Source organism: Peromyscus maniculatus, chromosome 4 (assembly GCF_049852395.1).
Source record: "Peromyscus maniculatus bairdii isolate BWxNUB_F1_BW_parent chromosome 4, HU_Pman_BW_mat_3.1, whole genome shotgun sequence".
NCBI classification, from domain to species: Eukaryota; Metazoa; Chordata; class Mammalia; order Rodentia; family Cricetidae; genus Peromyscus; species Peromyscus maniculatus.
The window spans coordinates 106,821,824-106,841,736 of NC_134855.1; the positions used below are offsets into that span (position 1 = coordinate 106,821,824).

The 19,913-nt window shown below is 42.3% G+C and overlaps 1 protein-coding gene across 1 annotated transcript; it reads right to left on the minus strand.

Moving 5' to 3' along the window:
• Positions 1–2,069: 2,069 nt before the first annotated feature.
• Positions 2,070–19,143, minus strand: Zc3h8 (zinc finger CCCH-type containing 8). Its single transcript, XM_016009472.3, has 9 exons — positions 18,949–19,143; positions 14,628–14,724; positions 11,215–11,449; positions 9,283–9,404; positions 7,265–7,387; positions 6,793–6,904; positions 5,814–5,923; positions 4,672–4,713; positions 2,070–2,605 (listed from the first exon to the last, which is right to left on the minus strand). The coding sequence occupies exons 1-8, from the start codon at positions 19,023–19,025 to the stop codon at positions 4,681–4,683; spliced, it is 909 nt and encodes a 302-aa protein (XP_015864958.3). The 5' UTR covers positions 19,026–19,143; the 3' UTR covers positions 2,070–2,605; positions 4,672–4,680.
• Positions 19,144–19,913: the final 770 nt, after the last annotated feature.

The window sequence follows — 19,913 nt, forward strand, 5'->3', positions numbered from 1 at the left end:
ATATATGTACCTGGTACCTATCAGAGAGGCCAGAAGAGGGCATTGAGTATCTTGGAACTGGAGGTCCAGATAATTGAGTCACCATGTACTACTGAGCCATCTCTCTAGCCTTGGGATACAATTTTTTCTTTTGTTTTGTTTTTGGAGACAGAAGTTCTGTGTAGTTCTGGTTGTCCTGGACTACAGACCAGGCCCAGCTTCAAATTCCCTCTGCCTCCTGAGTGCTGGGATTAAAGGCACACACCACCACCGCCCGGCTAGACTACAATTCTTTTTTTTTTTTTTTTTAGGTTTTTCGAGACAGGGTTTCTCTGTGTAGCTTTGCGCCTTTCCTGGAGCTCACTTGGTAGCCCAGGCTGGCCTCGAACTCACAGAGATCCGCCCGGCTCTGCCTCCCGAGTGCTGGGATTAAAGGCGTGCGCCACCACCGCCCGGCTAGACTACAATTCTTAATGAACCAGTTCTTGATGATTATGGCTGTGATAGTCAAATTCTCATAGAACTAAAAACCAGGCAGACAGGTGCATCTTCATCCAGGGTGGGTCCTACACAGTGACATTAGGAAACCCACTCTCAGGAACCATGGTTAACTGTAGAAAAGGCAAGCAGAAGAGACAGTAATTTGGCAGGAGCTGCGATAACTCAGTTAAGAGACACAAAGCCTAGTGTGGATGTACAGGGCGGATTTGGCAACAGTCAGTTTGGGAACTTGGGAAACCAAGTTAACAGACTTCATTGACAGGTTTGCTTGCCTCTTCAAAACACTTGATTGAAAAGTGAGATGCTCACGACTGTAAAACCCCTCAAAGCTCTCCTTTGTCTTCCCTAAACAACTGGATCATCCTGAATTCCTTAACGTTAAAAACGGCCTTCAGAAAAGGTAAAAAGCATCTATCCTGTGTGCAGCGACAGCACCCCTTTGCACCATTTTATCACCTAAGGGTTTGTAACAGGCCTTTCAAAGTGCCAGGTTTCTGCTGTAATCTTTGTTGTTTGGAGACAGGGTTTCTCTGTGTAATAGCTCTGGCTGTGCTGGAACTCGCTCTGTAGACCAGGCTGGCCTTGAACTCAGAGACCCCCTGCCTCTGCCTCCCGAGTGCTGGGATGAAAGGTGTGCGTCACCACCTCAAGGCCTCCTCTGTAATTTTTATCTAGCATCTTCTAGTGCGCGGTCCTGTCCTGCTCTTCAGCCACAGCTGGGGAGGGGACAGTCAGCACGGCAGGCAGTGACAGGCCACGAGCAGAGCCTCACCCCTGGTAACCTGAGCTCCAGGGACCTACTCCGGTATCCTCCCTTCCTAAGCCCATCTGATCCCTGCAGCATGAGCAATTCCTTTCTTGACTTGGTAGGCTCCAATTACAACCAAAATAACCTCAGCTGGTATTTTCAACAGGATTCTAAGTAGACTGGATGGAGGGAAGAACTGTGTGTGTCAGAGGGGTACTAAAACAGTTAAGTCTCGTGGTGTTTGTCCAACAGTATGCATTCCACTCTATCAAGTATGCATTTAGAATCACATCTATACTTGGAAAATGTTGTTGCATGCTGTGTTCAAAACATTCTAAAACTCACAACATTTATATTTTATACAAGTATATAATCGGATCACTGTTTATGAGCCAACGAGAAAGGTTGTTTTTTTTTTTTTGGTTTTTTCGAGACAGGGTTTCTCTGTGTAGCTTTGCGCCTTTCCTGGAGCTCACTTGGTAGCCCAGCTTGGCCTCGAACTCACAGAGATCCGCCTGGCTCTGCTTCCCGAGTGCTGGGATTAAAGGCGTGCGCCACCAGTGCCCGGCGAGAAAGGTTCTTTTAAAACATACTATTTGTGTGTTGCTCGCACACACGCATGATAATGTGAGTACAGCCATACATGTGCCATGACGCACACATGGAGGCCAGAGGAGAGCTTTCTGAAGCTGGTCCCTCTTCCTACCATGGACTCGGGGGGTCAAACTGGCCATCAAAGTGTGCAGCAGGCACCTCTCCCCTGTGCACGCACACTCACCGCCAGGGTAAACTCTTCCATTTTAACAGCACAGAGGCTGAGAGCATCAAGTCTGAAAACACATTAGCAAGAGGTATTACCCACTTTATTTAAAACAGGAATAATTAGAAACAAATATCCAGCAGAAAGTTGTTTAAAAAGACCACAGTACCACATTCTGTTAAACCACGAAGTGGAACTTTGAATGAATTATTGTTAAAAACTTTGTGCAAGTATTTACTAACATGGAGAGATGTAACTTCTTCGTCACCCCGCCCCTGGCAGTTCTCCACCACCCTTCCTGTACTCATCCCATCCTCACTGAACCTCTCTCTGCCTCCATTGTACTTGTACAAAACTGTACTGGGAACTCTCGATCGGAAGAGACTTCTGCAACCCAGCACAGCGCGGCCTTCACCACCAGCCAGCATGCACATGCTCCTCTCCATCCCAAGGCTGAGCTTCCCAGTGCAGAACCCCCCTCCACTTGAGCACCAGATCTGGGGGCGGCACATGATCACAACCACACAGGAAGGTGTATTAGCTGAGGAACCTTCGAACTATTCCAGATCCCAGGCTTCACAAGTCCTGAACAGGAATAGCTTTGTCCTCTAGTCCAGCTGCACAAGAGAATAAACACATCAGCTTATGAAAATTACCAACTTAATCACTGCCCACTTACCCACCTCCCCCAAACAACCATCCATACAGCAGAAGAAAATATAAAATCCAAAATGAGTTAGATATTCTTCTTGGGGAAAATGGAACACCCTGAATTTAATCCAAAATCTAAGGCTAGAACTGAACCAAAATCCAGAAAACATGGAAAAACAAAACAAAACAAAATCACATTTTTTAAAAAAAAAAAAAGCTATATTGAACTTCTAATCCCAGCACTCAGGAGGGAGAAGCAGGGGAATCTCTGAGTTCGAGACCAGCCTGGTCTCCATAGCAAGCTCTAGGACAGCCAGGACTACAAAGAAAGACCCTGTCTCAACCATAAATAAAAATAATTTAAAAAAAAACCCTATATTATAAACAATAGAATTGAATGGAGATGTAAGAACTCATTAATGATTACATCAAACATTTCACAATGTGGAGGCTGGAGGATTGGCTCAGTGGTGAACACTTATTCTTGACGGAGGACCCAGGTTTGATTCCCACCACCCACAAGGCAGCTCACAACCACATGTAACTCCAGTTCCAGAGGATCCAACATCCTCTGACCTCTGTGGGCACCAGGCATGAGTGTGGTACACAGACACACATTCAAACAAAACACTCATACACATTAAAAACAACAGCAAATAGCTCACAAATATGAAGACAATACTGTTAAGTTGTTACTATTACCCAAAGCAATCCTCATGTTCAACATGATCAAGTTACAATTAGATATTTTTTTTAAAGGGCAGGAGGAGGAAGAAAGAAATTTCTTTTTTGGTTTTTGAGACAGGGTTTCCTCTTTGTAACCCCCGTTGTCCTGGAACTCACTCTGTAGACCAGGCTGGCCTCAAACTCACAGAGATCTGCCTGTCTCTGCCTCTCAAATGCTGAGATTAAAGGCGTGAGTCATCACCACCCAGTGAAAGAATTTCTTAAAAATTCATATATAGAAACTAAATCTAAAAGACCCTGAATAACCAAAACATCGAAAAGGAATAACACATGGCAAGACCCTTGGTGCACGTCTTTAATCCCAGCACCCTGGAGGCAGAAGCAGGCGGATCTTTGTAAGTTCGAGGCCAGCCTGGTCTACAGAGCTACTTCCAGGACAGAAAAGGCTGTTACACAGAGAAACCCTGCCTTGGAAAACCAAAACCAAAACAAAAGCCTACAAAATGGAAATGACCTGACACTCTTCACAAAGGACGATGAGGACCAAACATGTAAAAGTAATGCAGAAGAACAAACAGAAACCTTGGGCCAGTAGGCCAAAGATGCTGTATGTCAAGGAAATAAGCTGTGGGACACCATTTTTACATCCACTAAATTAGGAGAAAATTAAAATACAATATATTAACAAGTGTGGAGGAGAAATTCTATAGCTTATAGGAGTGTGAACTGTTACAAAAAACTTTAGAGAATTGTGTTACCTTAAACCAATCCATTAATTCTACTCCTTGGTGTATAGACCCTGAGTAACTGCTGTAAATTTATAGCAAGAGATATTTATAGAATTATAGTAACAATGTGCATTAAAAAAAAAACTTAAAGGCCGGGCGGTGGTGGCACACGCCTTTAATCCCAGCACTCAGGAGGCAGAGCCAGGCGGATCTCTGTGAGTTCGAGGCCAGCCTGGGCTACCAAGTGAGTTCCAGGAAAGGCGCAAAGCTACACAGAGAAACCCTGTCTCGAAAAACCAAAAACAAAAAAAAACCTTAAAAGTCTAAATCTCTATCAATGATACCTAATCATTACACAGACCTAGAACAAAATGTTACATAGGGCCAAGTGTAATAGTGCACATCTTTAATCCTGGCACTCAGAAGGCAGAGGCAGGCGGAGCTCTGTGAGTTTGAGGCCAGCAAGTTCCAGGACAGCCAGGGCTAAATGCAGAGACCCTATCTCAAAAATCAGGCACAGACAGACAGACAGACAACTCAAGAGGAGAATTTAAGGCTGTTATCCCAATTTCAAGAGATGATTCAAAGAATAAGAAAATTAGCAGAGTCACTTTTACCTTTTTAGTCTATTTACATGACTTCTTTTCAGTATCCAAAACCTAATAGAAAAGAGAAAATGTGATTTTTTTTATTCACTAATACCTACTAGGTACACTGTCCAATCTTCTACTTCTCAAATGGTTCTAATAACATTCCACCTAAGAGCATGTGGTACTATAGAAAGAAATAAAAAACCAATTGCACAGAAATAAGTGTTTGGTATGATTTCTAGTTCCACAGAAACCTCCCCTATTTTAGACACAGACGTGCCTACCAATAAGCACCTCTGACTTTCTCCTATCTGCCTATGCCCAAGGAGCTTTTGCCACAGGTGGTTTTAGGAGGATTTTTAAATTTTCACATTTATTTAAATTTAATTTTGGAGAGACTATCCTCAACTAATCTATGGGAAAAGAATGTCAATGACTAACTTCATGATAACCTTTCCTCATAGACTAAGAATATCTGAAGAGAAACTACCTGACCAGTTTTTGATGTAACTAAAACGTTTGTCAGCAATGACTCTCAATTTTCTCTGCGTTTCTAACAAAGGACTACACTATGCCTATTTTCTTTGCTTGTATTGATCTAAAACAACTATTAGAAGTTGCTAACAGGCCGGGCGGTGGTGGCGCACACTTTTAATCCCAGCACTTGGGAGGCAGAAGCAGGTGGATCTCTGTGAGTTCAAGGCCAGCCTGGTCTACAGAGTGAGTTCCAGGACAGGCTCCAAAGCTACAGAGAAACTCTGTCTCGAAAAACAAAACAAAAAAGTTGCCAACTAGTATAATAAAGAGACAGCTCAGTGAGTAAAAGCAGTTGCTACCAAGTTCAACCACACGAGTTGGAGCCTAGGGACCCACATGATGAAGAACCAACTCCCTGGAGTTTTTTCTGACTGCCACAGTCTGCACACACACATAGTAAGTAATAAAAATTGTAAATTGCTAATTATATTGAGTCTAAGAACATTCTAATTCATACTATCAATGAATATTAATCTTCGTTTCAGTGACAATGATAAGATAAAAATTATTTTCCAAACCTAAGCAAACTTAGATTATCATATACTGACTCATGAAGCTCTCTCTCTTTTCAAATGTCATCTTAGTCCAAACATTCTTTTTAAAAAGAAAAACAAGATCACCACCATACTTACTCTAGCCAACAGTTCTTGTGTTTCCTCGGTCAGCGGGGCATGAGAAAACTTACAGTAGTCGCCCTGGTAACATTTTGTTCCTGTGTGATAAAACTTGCAAGGATATTCATGTAGCACAGTGTTAAGGAAGAAAATCATTTGAATACAACCGAAAAAATTCACTATTAATTTAATAACTATTTTTCCTCTAAAATCTTTCCTATCAATAAAATCACTGAGTTTTCTATTTAAAATATGAAAATAAAAGGCCTCATTTTAGGAAGACAACTTTTTCTCCCTCATATATATTCTCATAATGAGCCACAGGTAAGTTTCATTCACAGATGAAAGAAATGTGTTTTAATTACCTTGGGAGATATAGTTATTTTAAAATGTTCTTTGAGGATGGGGTAAGTTAAAGTCAATGACAATAGTCAGTATGTTCTACAACTCTGGACCTTTTATGTAGTAGGTTTATTAAAGGAGAACCAATTTATATTAACATTATTATCATCTACAAAGTTCCGTTAGAATCTGAGTCTTCTACAGTGTACGACTATAAAGAAACAACTTCTGTGTAACCAATGGTGCTATGACCCTAAATGCCTGTATTTCATGGTTTTTTTTAAACAAGTCTGAGTCTGTGCCAGTACAGCTAAGGCTACCTTTCAAGTTAAGGGAACCTCCATTAATATCTCTTTTTCTCTATGAATACAGACTCCATTCGACATGATCACAACAGAAACTGACATCTTCTTGGGCCTGACTAGGTCTCATGAACCTTCCACCACCCAGGCTGAGCAGAATGGACCTACATTTAGGAGATTTTCTGAAGGGTCCCTTTCTGTCTTATATAAAAGTGTATACAATGCAATCACTTTGCTATCAACTTGGGCTTAGAACACTTTGTTATAGCAACAGCTGTGGTGTATTAGAAAGTCTCCATCTTTAGAGGTTCATGTTATATGGAGAGTGAAGGGAATCCTGCAGTAAAGGATATTATGCAGATACAGGCAGTTCTCGCCTTTGGTGCAATAGCCTTGGACATAGTACTTACACATTTCCTTTTTCTTCTCTATCTCTGCATCATGATCAAATTTACACTGGTCTCCCTGGGTGTAAGAATAAGCACAAGTTATGTATCACAGTTAGACCTTTGCATCTTAACTCTTACTAAACTTCAAGTGAGCAAGCCGAGTCCAGAAAGAATCCTAACGAGCTAGTGTCCAAGCACATGACTTAGCTTGCTGAACTTTTAAAAGTTCTGAAACATTTTTAATGACAGCATGTTTATTAAATTACCTTTAAAAACATAAAGTGACACATCACTAATTTTCTAATTACATGTTTTTGAAGAGCAAAGAGTTTTTACAACTTCACAGGTATGTTTTTAAGACTCAAACGGACAGCAGTTCTCACAGACTTCTGCCATAGACACACTGTAGTGTATTTCCGCTCACACACTCTCATACCTTAATACATTTCCTTTCAAGAAAGTATTTGCAAACTTGCTTCCCCTTACGTTCCACCGTGTGCTGATTGATAAAGCTTTGACTCATCCTCACACGTGGCTGCTTATTTTCAGGTTCATCAGCCTTTAATATAAAAATAAATAAATAAACAATTAGGAGAAAAATAAAATTAAGTATTTCATTCTGTTTTACAAAATTGTTTTAAACTACTTTTAAGACATTAGAATGTATCTCTTCTAGCTGGGCATGGTGACACAATGTGTCATCTCAGCATTTCAAGGCTGAAGCAGGGTTAGAAGTTCAAGACCATCCTGGGTCATACAGCCATATCCTGGCTCAAAAAATTGTCTCTACTAGTCGGGCAGTGGTAGTGCACGCCTTTAATCCCAGCACTCGGGAGGCAGAGGCAGGCGGATCTCTGTGAGTTCGAGGCCAGCTTGGTCTACAGAGTGAGATCCTCTACTACAAGAGCTTTCAGAGTTGGACTTTAGGATATCAGTTTATAAAATGAGTGCTCATCAGTTTCAACAGCATTCAACAACTGAGTAGCAGTATTTGTGAAATTTGAATATCTTATTGTATTTTGTCCTTATTTTATAAAAATGAGTGAAAAAAACTAAAAAAGGTAAGTATATTATTTGTAATAAAAAGAAGTCTAAAACAGAAAGCTTTAGGATTATGGAAACAAAGTTGTGACTCATGATTAACAAGAAGCAGTGAAAAATCTCTAGCTCCAATGATACAGTTTTACAGCGTAATATTTAAAAAAGAAACGAGAACCTTAAAATTTATTTTAGCTCTTTAGAAACAAAAACTATTTTTAATGTGTTAACTTGTGACAGAGCTTATTGCTTCTGTAAGCCTAAGTAGTATATACAGTTTTAGGAACATGATGTGTGCAAGTAAGGAGCTAACCCGTCTCCTAAGTGACCTGCTTTGCAAAAATATCAAGTTATTGATTTATCAAGATCATAAAAATCCTATCTGTAGCTCAGTTCAAATCTTTGGTTTTAGATAATTGTGCTATGAGAGTCTAACATGTTTAGAGCTTGCTCAGTCATGTAGAAGGGCTGTCCGCTCTGGGTGAAGAATCACCCGAGTCAATGCTAAGACACAGTAGAAGAGGAGGAAACAAAGCTCAGCCCTGGATTGGCCCTGATCTGAACTCTGAGTTCAGATTCTATTTGCAAAATATGGAAAAAGATTCAGCTTTTACATAAGTTTATTTCAATCTTTAATATTTGGTATCCCCTCCCTTTTTTGGATATGGGATTTCACTGTTTGTTACCCAGGATAGTCTTGAACTCCTGCTAGCACTCCTAAGCAGTTGGGCCAACAAGGCATCTACAACCATGCTTAGCTAATAAATACGTAGTATTTCTAATATTTTAACTCCCCAAACTCTTGACCCTGTGACTAAGCTGAATAAAAAGCTTGCTGCTCAGTTTAAACGTCTTCAGAAGAGCAGGGTCTAGAGAAGTCATCTATTATCCTATGCTGAGTACATATGCATATATCAAGGAAGAATATTTACAAAGCAAAATCAAAGTGCCAGGAGCAGGACTGGAAGATTTGGTAAGGCCGATGCTCAGAAACAGCTGTTTTTAATTTCCAGAAGGAATCAATCCAAAGGCTGAGGGACTGCAGTATGTCAACCGTGCAGGACTACATGGCCTTTCAATTGTCTCCAAGGCTATATTTCCTTCTGCCTCTCCATTTTCTATAGTTAGTGATGGTCCAACACTCAGAGACCAAAGGGTTGGAGCACCTGTATTCTGGACCAACAGGGAAATCACTGAGGCTGAAAATGGGTGCTGGCAGCCATTGCTGAGGGAAGGAAGCAGTGGTTAAGACGACGACCACAGAGTCAACAGCAGGTAGAGGTCTCCATATAACCCTGATTTGTGGAATGCTCTGCCTCCCCACATCACTGAACACCTCTTGAAACTGAAGTGAAAAATAAAAAGTAAAAAACCCAGAAGCATGTAGACATCCTCCTCCACGCACAACTCTCGTACCTTTTCTTGGGGGCCACTGTTCTTCAGCCCTTTGTCTCCAGTGCCAGGCCATTTTCGCTTCATTTTCTTCTGTTTAACTTTCTTGTGACCAGCTTTAGATTTTTTATTTTTTTGTTTGGCAGCTAAAAATAAGGAAGTGCATTTTTTTTTTTAAAATAGCATAAAGGTAAGACATCAGTTTAACCTCCAGAAATATGCTTTATAATAATTCAGAGAATCTCTATACCTCAGTAGAAGTTTGTAGGAAGAAAAATTGGTAGGATAATGACCTGACTTTCTAGAAGCTTTGCTATTAAGAAGCCAACATCCTAAGAGAATTCTAATGTCCTAACTTCAAATGCATTGTTTTCAAAAAGAAGTGCTGGATGGGAGGGCGAAGCAAGATAATTAAATCAATCTTGCACACCATAGGCAGAACATTTTGAAGACATCAGCAATTGACTGATCTAATCAGAACTGCTCCAGCATCTGTAGAAAAAAACTAGAGGTTTCGAATGATCTCATATATTACAGATTTTCCCTTGAACATGTCATAAAGCTGAGGATGGTGGTACATACTTGCTTGCTAGCTAGTTTTCTGTCAACTTGTCACAAGCTAGAATTATCTGGGAAGAAACACCTCTAAAGATGACTCCATCAGATGGCCTGCAGACAAGTCTGTAGGGCATGTTCTTGATTAATAATTGATGTGGGAGGGCCCAGCTCACTGTGGGTGGTGCCACCCTGGACAGGTGGACCTGGAGGGTATAAGAAAGCAGGCTGAGCAAGCAATGGGGAGTAAGCCAGTAAACAGCACCCCTCCATAGTCTCTGCTTCATTTCCTGCCTCTAGGTCCCTGCTGTGGCTTCTTTCAGTAACAAACTGTTTGTTACCTGAAGTATAACATGAAATAAACTCTTTCCTCCTCAAGGTGCTGTCACAGTAGTGTTTTATCACAGCAATATACAGCAAACGAAGACAACTGTAAGCCCAGCAGTGAGGTCACTGGGATTGGAGGATCAGGAGTTCAAGGCTATCTGCAGCTACATAGCAAGTTTCAGACTACTTGGGCTACATGAGATCCCATCTCAAAATATTTTATACACACACACACACACACACACAGGCGCCGAAAAACAAAACATTCCACATACACAAAATTTACCCACAGATGTGTCTTGAATAGAAGGAACACTTGGAAGAAAACAGAGAAAATGGAAAGCATTAAGAATTTCAATTATGCTGGGCAGTGGTGGCGCACGCCTTTGGTCCCAGTGCTTGGGAAGCAGAGGCAGGAAGATCTCTGAGTTCGAAGCCAGCCTGATCTTACAGAGCAAGTTCAAGGACAGCGAATAGCAAGGGCTACACAGGGAAACCCTGTCTCAAAAAAAAGAAAAACAAATTCATTTACAAATTGTCATTTGCCCTCATATCTATGGCCAAATCCCATTTTAGTCATTTAAAATAATACATTTCAATTATAAAAATAAAAATGAAAAACTTTAAAAAACACCACATGTCTATGCTGGGGATATGGTTCTGTGGTAGAATGTCTCCGTAATAGGCATGAGTCCCGGGTGATCAATCCCCAGCACTTAAAAATACATGGTCACAGACATACACAATCATCCAGTCAGTCAGTTCTTTAATCAAGGGTCAGACAAGCAGGTATAGCCTAATCTTCATACATGCAGTAGCCAGGGATTCAGACTTCTCCTGATATAGACAGAGCCTTTGATAACCCCATGCCAGTGTTGTCTACAAACTGAGAGCTTTATATATCAAGCAACCAAGTCTCGGGTTACGTCTCACATCTAACAAGCTCATATCTGAGCAATAAAAGTTACCTTCCCTTCACGAGATAAAGTTCAAGTGAGAAGACACTCGTCCAAACACAGACAACCATGACAACTTTGCACACGAACTCTAAGTGATAAAAAGTTCAGTGCTTACTCTGCTGGGTGCCCGCTGCTCCCTCTGTTTTCACAGACTCCTCAGGAAGTAGTGAGGGTCGAGCAGCGTTTGCCATTTCTTTGGCTTGTATGTACTGTTGAAGCTCTTTGTCAAAATTATCTTCTGATTCCTGACTGCAGGTCTCACCATCACTGTATGGGTCATAGTCTTTACTTCTTGATTTTCTAGGTAGCAAACTCTTTGGTGACGTTGTAAGGTTTCTGAGGTGCTTAAACTAAGTAAAGACAAAAAGATGATGCATTTACCTAATTATTCCTTATCAATAAAAACTCCGGAGTCAGACATGGGGTAAGGACCTGAATAATCAGAGAAGTAGCAGCAAAACTATCAGTGACCTCTTGTCTCTTACTCCTCCATCCAAAAGGGCCAAGACCCCCTCTAAGGCCTGCCCTATTACTTCCTGTGTCTATCTGTCCTCAGTCCTCCAAAACCTCTATGGTTCATTTGGTCAGCTAGTAGGTAGCTCTGCCCTCTGATTCAAACCAACTTTACTGTCAGTCAGAGAGGACCAGACTGCAATCCAAATATCACACAACAAAAACTGAAATTTCAGAACTTAAGAGTCAAAGTAAGCTATATAAATATATATAATATATATTGCAATACTGGCCACTAATTAACTATTGTTGTATTTGTATGATGGGTACATGGGTTTCATATAGCATTCTCTACGCTCTTTTAAACACCTGACATTTTTGCGGAGTGAAAAATGGGCCGTAGAAATGGCTCACTGGTTAGGAGCCATAGCACTCTTCCAGAGGACCCAAGTTGGTTCCAAGCACCACGTCCAGCTCTTATACCTGTCACTCCAGCTTCCAGCCTTGAAGGGCACCAGCATCAGGTGCATGCACAGCAAGCCAAACAACCACCACAAGGAGGACTAGGGAGATGCCTAGGTCAGTAAAGTTCCTGCTATACAGGCATGAGAACCCAAGTGCAGATCCCTAGCACCCATGTAAAAGCTGGTCTGGTGGTCTCATATGTAACCCTAGAAGACAGCTCTAGGTGAATGGAGACAGACAGATCCCTGGAGTTTACTGGACAGCCAACCCAACTGCATCAATGAACTCAAGGTTCAGAAAGAGACCCATCTCAAGAACAGAGAACAAGCCAGCGGTGGTGGCTCACGCCTTTGATCCCAGCACTCAGGAGGCAGAGCCAGGCAGATCTCTGTGAGTTCGAGACCAGCCTGGTCTACAGATTGAGTTCCAGGACAGGCACCAAAACTACACAGAGAAACCCTGTCTCGAAAAAACCAAAACAAACAAACAAACCAATCAAACAAACAAAAAAAGAAAATATGTTCATCAATGCACAAAGGACTTAATATACAAGAACATATGCTTAAAATCAACTACCTTAAAATTGTGACATTTATAAAAACTATCACTAGATGGAAAGAAAACTAAAGTGAGCAGGTATCTGCGACATTAACACACAAGGATGATGACCAAAAACTACTCCTAAATAACTAAGTCAAGAAAACAACAATAACAACAACAACAAAAACAAAATAGGTAATCTCAATGAAAGTAAGAAGGACAGAAAGACTAGAACAAGTATGAGTAAACAAAAAAAAATTCATACAGGGCGAGAGTCAATATTGCTCTGGAAATGCAGCTGCAAACAGAACAAGACTGAGCCACATAGTCTCTCTCATCCGTGGTGCCGGAATAAAAACTGGTACAACCCCTTTCTAACACAGTGAAGTATCGATACAAGGGCAACGCTGCTCATGTGAGGATCCAGAAGCATCTCTCCCAGGACAATGCAGAGCGCACGTGCAGGATACAAGTGAAAGGATGTCTTGGCATGGCTAATGAAAGCAAGCCCAGTGCCCACCTACAAGGGGGTGTCCTATGTTCAGGTGATGGACGACTGTGCTGCAATGAAGATGAATGAGCACACACTAGATTCATGAATTTTAAACTGTATCCTTAGGGATGACCGCATAAGCAGTGAAGAACGAGGAAGCGCTCAGTATACAAGTTAGAACTGCTCATCTCAGGGGCTAACATGGAGGAAGGAGGCAGCATTACTTTTTCTGGACCTGCAGTGCTTACCTGGGTACACTACTAAGTTAGCCATGGCCCTACATATATTTGTATTAGTGACTGAAAAGCCTGGGCTGAAAGAACTCTGTTTGGGGATAACCTGGGTGTCCATCTTTTCCTGTAACTTTCTTAGAAATTAGCTAAGATACAATCTGCTATCTGCCTATCGACTAGAGAGGTAATACACAGACTGTGAACTGTGGGCATGGAGTGAGGCCTGTGTGACTACCCCTGTGGGATAATAAAACTGCAGTTTCTCCAGAAATCAGCCTTGGTTTTTTTTTTTTTTAATTTATTTATTTTTATTTCATGTGCATTGGTGTTTTGGCACAGGTGTCAGGTCCCTTGGAACTGGAACTACAGACAGTTGTGAGCTGTCATGTGGGTGCTGGGAATTGAACCCGGGTCCTCTGGAAGAGCGTCCCTGCTCTTAACCACTGAGCCATCTCTCCAGGCCCCCAGCCTCGGTTCTTATCCATGGCAGCTACACATGCCAGGACAGTATTTATGTGGTGGCTCAGAGCCTTCCCCAGGACAGGAAGGCGCTGCGCCACCTGTATCATCTCTCCTGGATCTTTTTATAAAGCCCATCTGGGCCTTACATTGCCAATATGAATATATTCTTATGTAATATGTTAACATTTACTTCCTTCCTCAAAACAAAAGAAAAAATCAAAAACAGAGGAGCAGATATTGACTTTGGGATGGACTGAACCTGAGTCTCCCCTGACTCTAAATTCTTTATGTTTAAGTCTTGATCTTCAGTACTTCAGAATGGGGCCTATTTGGAAATCGGGCCATGGCAGAGGAGGTCAGGATGCTTCCTAGAGTCATGGAAAGCCAAAAAGTATCAGAGGGTTCTGGAACAGATCTTTCCTCACACACCCTCGAAGGAAGGAACAACCCTGCCAACACCCTGTTCTCAGACTCCATTCCAGTCCAAGAACTACAGGATAATGCATTTGTGTTGTTCAAGCTGCCTCGTTTGTATCTGTTACACACTAATCTGGGTTTTAAGTTAGTGATTACTAAGGCTGGTTAAGTAGTGAGTCAGACCTGTAGATTTTACACCCAATTTGATAGCAAAGAAGCTTTTCAGAAACAGTTTACAATCCATCTCAGAAATGGGAAATCCATCTTGTTACAACACAGGCACATTCTCCATCTGACGGTGGAGGGGTTCATGCCAAAAGGCAAGAAAGTCACTGAGAGATGATTCGGAGCTTCCTTGACCTAAGTAACTGGGCCCCAAATGCTGAACACAACGAGACCAACAGGACCCCTCACGTTCTCACATCCCTCCGGAGCTGTCTGCCCAACGTGCCGGCCGAACCTTACTTTCTTGGGGACTTGTTCACAGTCCCGCTTTGCCTTCCATTTTACTTTCTCTGTCTGTGTTTCTTCAACTCCAGCACCCTCGACTTCACCATCAATTCTGCAGCAAAGAGAGCAAAGAACACGAAACCGTTTACTGCACAGCATTAAAACTGGTTGCTGGGGTCTGTCCTAAGATAAATTCCAAATTCAAAGTCTACTGCAAACACTCCATAACAACATTAATAAAAACAACAATGTAGGCCAGGTAGGGTGGTGCAATCCTTTAATCCCAGCACTCAGGAGGCAGAGTTGGGTGGGTGGATCTCTGAGTTCGAGGCCGATATGGTCTACACAAGTTCTAGGCCAGCCAGGGCTATACAGTGAGACTCTGTCTCAAAATAACAACGATGATGACGACCAGTAAATGTTAATATGTATATAAACAACCATAAAACTGAAACTTTATATTATATAATCTTCTTTTTTTAAAAAATCACTTATTTAACTTTATTTTATGTGCATTGTTGTGAGTGTCAGATTCCCTAAAACTGGAGTTACAGACAGTTGTGAGTTGCCATGTGGGTGCTGGGAATTGAACCCGGGTCCTCTGGAAGAGCAGCTAGTGCTCTTAACTGCTGAGCCATCTCTCCAGCCCGTATTATATAATCTTAATGCTTAAGAATTAACATATATATAAATCACCACTCACTCATCATTCCAGTCATTCAGCATATATTAAGTATTCACCACATGTTAGGCTGTGGCCTCAATGAAAAAGACAAGTTGACCCTGCCTCCTGAGAGCTTTCTATCTGCTTGACAGAAAAATAATACAGGTCCATATATAAGGAACACTTAAGTTAGACTTGGGGTTTTCTAAACAGAAAAAATATGGAAGAATTATCAAAGAGGAATGTAGAAGAGAAGGATCTGTCAGATACAATGCAGGGTGCCTTTGGAGGTTAGGAGACAAATACCCAAACATGAAGATGAAAAACTCTTCTCAGACTGAGGTATGAGAAATTGACCCTGCATAGACATTGTGTGAGGTAATTACCGAGCATATTCTAGCACATCAGTTCTCAACCAGAGAGTGTGTGTGTGTGTGTGTGTGTGTGTGTGTGTGTGTGTGTGTGTGTGTGTAACAACCCTTCACAGGGTCACATATCAGATATCCTGTGTGTCATTATTTACATTATGATTCATAGCAAAATTAGTTATGAAGTAGCAACAAAAGTAATGTTATGGTTGGGGGTCAGCACAGCATGAGGAACTGTCTTAGAGGGTCGCAGCGTTAGGAAGGTTGAGAACCACTGCTCCAACCGAACTAAAATGAACCCAAGATGAAGGGATGGAAAATATCAGAGACTGGGGGACTGTATGTGTCTTACACTACACCCTATCATTCCACACTGCCTCTCCACTTGCTCGCTCCATTAGGAGCACAATTCTCAGGGTCACCTATTTCCTGACCCACCCATAAGCTAGTGAGCCAGCTCCAGCGAAGCTGTCCCTGGTTTTCCCCCTATTGCTGCTACTACTATTTCTTCTTCTTTTTTAAAGATAGGGTCTCTGTCTTAGTGAAGAGACTCCATGACCATGACAACTCTTACAAAAGGAAAGCATTTAATTGGGATGGCTTACAGTTTCAGAGGTTTAGTCCAATATCATCATGGCAGGATATGGAGGCATGCAGGCAGACATGGTGCTGGAGAAGGAGCTGCGAGTTCTACGTCTTGATCCGAAGGCAACAAAAAGTGAACTGTGTCACTGGGTGTAGATTGAGCAAAGGAGACCTCAAAGCCCACCCCCATAGTGACACACTTTCCTCCAACAAGGCCATACCTACTCCAACAAAGACACACCTCCTAATAATAGCACCTCTCTCTGAGCTTAAGGGGGCAAATTACATTCAAACTACCAATCTCACTATGTAGACCAGGCTGGCCCAATCTATCTGCTTCTGCCTCTTTAGTCCTGGGAATAAGGTGTGACACCATGCCCAGCTGCTACTTCTTTATCTCCTCAGTTGGATCATCTTTGCAACTCTTTTTTTTTTTTGGTTTTTCGAGACAGGGTTTCTCTGTGTAGCTTTGCGCCTTTCCTGGAACTCACTTGGTAGCCCAGGCTGGCCTCGAACTCACAGAGATCCGCCTGTCTCTGCCTCCCGAGTGCTGGGATTAAAGGCGTGCGCCACCACCGCCCGGCCATCTTTGCAACTCTTAACAAAGCCAGTCCTCATCTTTCTTTCTCTGTGATGTCTTTCAATCTCCTAGCTTCTAATATCACCTGTATACAGCTGATCTGAACATCCTAGTCTCCAACCTCCTGCCCTTAACAACCGAACAGTCAACTCTCATTAAGGTTTCTTCCTTAACTGTCTTCTTTCTGTTATCTATACTATCCTCATTATCCCACAAATACTTAACTCCTCACTCAGTTTTCATTTACTCCATGGATTTCATTATCATCTAAAATACCATGTACCTGTTGTCCACCTCAATAATATACAATTCATGAGCATTTGTATTTTTCTGCATTGTATTCATTTATTATCTATCACCATGGCCTAGAATGATGTGTCTTATGTAGCAGGAATTCAAAAAAAAATTGTTTTAAATGAATGAGTATTCCCATAAGCAAACAGTCAGAAACCCGAAGAATGACTCACTTTCGAGATCGTGTGTACACGTACACACACACACACACACACACACACACGTACACATACACACACACACTCATCAGGCTGGAGAAATGGCTTAGTAGTTAAGAGCACTAGCTGCTCTTCCAGAGGACCTATGTGGTGGTTAACAAACACCAGTAACTCCTGTTTCATGGGATCCAATGCTCTCTTCTGTCCTCCAAGAGCAAGGCACACACGTGGTGCAGAGACATACATGCAGGCAAAACATCCATAGACATAAAATAAATTAAAACAAAGTTTCGATGCACTGGAAAAAAAATCTACAGGCAAAAATCAAAAGATAAACTGAGAGAAAAATACAGAAATCTACAATCCTGAAAGAGACCTAAAGCCAAAGTAAAAAGCAGGCATATGGATAGACAGCTTACTTCCATTCTTCAACTATCCTTTGGCAAATCCAAGGGTCTCTCACATATTTCAGCCAAATCTTAGTAAACGGGTATTTTGTCTAACGTATTTTCAAACTATTAGCTATTTTTTAAAACTTGTTCAATTCGAAAACATGTTAAAATTATCAATGCGTTTCTGTTCTTAAACGTTACCACCTGAAAGTAATCAGTGTCCATTTCTCTGCAATAGCTATAGGACTGAATTTACATGAGTAATTCTACTGTAGCAGCTGAGTGATGAAATCATAGGTACTGAAGTCTCACTACCGTGCACCTTAATCCTAGATCTGCCACTCCCACTGGACAATCTTGGACAGGCGACTTAAGCTCTCTGTGCCTCAAAATTCTCATCTGTAAAACAAGAACATCACTTTTTCCTGACGGCTGATGTGCGGGCTAAATTTCACATGGAGCACACAGTAAAGCTCTTATCACCCTAATTGATAGTCCAATTAGGATAATAGTTTCCACTAAGGTATTTGAAACAGCTGTGAACATATATTCTCTTCCCCCTTGAGACAGGGTTTCACTGGGTAGCCGAGGCTGGCTTGGAACTTGCAATGTAGACCAAACTGGTCTCAGACTCACAAGATCCACCTGCCTCAGCCTCTCAAGTGCTGGGATTAAAGGTATGCCACCAGGCCTGGCCCAGTACTGGAAATATATCTGTAATGAGGATGGAAAAAACCTCGTGAAGGTTGTGTCAAGGTTTCCACTGAGGCAAGATGGGAACACAGAGGTCAGGGTTTAGGAGAAGATGGGGTGTCGGGGCACTTTCAACTCAAAAGACTAAAAAGTGAATGGGTAACTGTACAGAAATTCTGCACTCTGCACTATGTACGATATTAACAACATGCGTTTCCAATTTAACAGAAATACTAAGCCAAAATGCTGTTTGCTGCTTTATTCTGGGCTTTGGGGTTCAGGATCACTGGCAGGGCAGTGTTTCTGTATCCTTCAAACTCTCAAGAACCAGGAGTCGGGGCAAAGCCGCCTGAGCAGAGGGAGTGACAGGAAACAGGTTAAGCGCACGTGCGAGGGGAGTAGCCGGGCCCGGGAGGCAGATTTGCAGAGGCCGGAGCCTCCTCCCGCCGCCGGGCCACTGCCCTCGCCCCTGGTCCCCACTCCGACTTCCATCCCACTTCCCCTCGCGACCTCTCCGCTCCGGCCTCGGCCCACGCGCTCGCCCAGGCTCGGGGGCGGAGCCCGGGCGGTGCCCCTGCAAAGGACGAAAACATGTGGATCACCTTTCTTCAGAGTCGGCGGCCGGTTTTTTGCCGAGGGCCGGATTGGGGGGTTTTGAGAAAAGATTTTCAAAATCCATAACTCAGACGGAAACCGTCCTCTCCACGTCGAGCAGCTGCTGGGCAACCACCAGAGCCGGAGCCCAGGAACCTAGAGCCGTGCCAAGGGCCCCAGGCTCCGCCCCGCGCACGCGCACGCGCTACTCCGCACAATCCCAGGCCACCAACTCCCACCCGTACTACGCATGCACGGTCCTCACGAGGGCGCTTTCAGTGCCTGCGCTGCGCACGCGCAGCTCTCTGGTGGCCTTGTCGGTTTGCATACCTCTTAGTGCAGCAATCTAGTAGCATTTAAAAAAATAATCTTTTGGATTCTTAAAAAAAAAAAAAAAAAAAAAAGAGGTACTATTTTTATGTGTATGTGTACATGAATGCAGGTGCCCTTGGAAGCCAGTGATTATGACATTATTGTGACCCACTTGACCTGAGTGCTGGGAACCGAATGTAGATCCTCAGCAAGAGCAGTTCAGTTCTCTTAACTCCTGAGCCATCTATCTCTCCAGCCCTTCTTTATTACTCTCTTTCAGGTGGTGAAAACCCACTAGCTGCGATCACAGTGTTTCTTGTAGGTACTTTTCAAATGCACATTTAACAGGTAAATAAACAAAATTAAATGCATGCAAAGGAACTTACACAGTCACTTTACAATAGTAAACACATAAATGTGTTTCAATCAGGCAATTTCATTAGAAAGTACTAAGTGTTAAGACTATTCGGAAGAGGGAGGGGCCCCAAGCTGGTTGGGGAAGCTTGAAAGGGGGTGAGCTCAGTCTGTAGATAAGGAAAGGATGAAGTTGGAGTTAAATTGGTTCCCCAAGGAGAACTGCAAAGGTTGGAAAATAGATCATGTTTGGAAAACAGGAAATTAATGGAAGTAAATAGAAGAAAGAAAAACTCAAACTATGTTC

What these genes read in the sequence shown, in the direction of transcription:
- Zc3h8 (XM_016009472.3), bottom strand. Translation starts at nt 19,025, where the DNA reads ATGGATTTTGAAAATCTTTTCTCAAAACCCCCCAATCCGGCCCTCGGC. An exon ending in GTGAACAAGTCCCCAAGAAA is followed by an intron (nt 11,450 to 14,627) that starts GTAAGGTTCGGC and finishes GTCTTTACTTAG; the next exon opens with TTTAAGCACCTCAGAAACCT. An exon ending in TTGAAAGGAAATGTATTAAG is followed by an intron (nt 6,905 to 7,264) that starts GTATGAGAGTGT and finishes TCTTACACCCAG; the next exon opens with GGAGACCAGTGTAAATTTGA.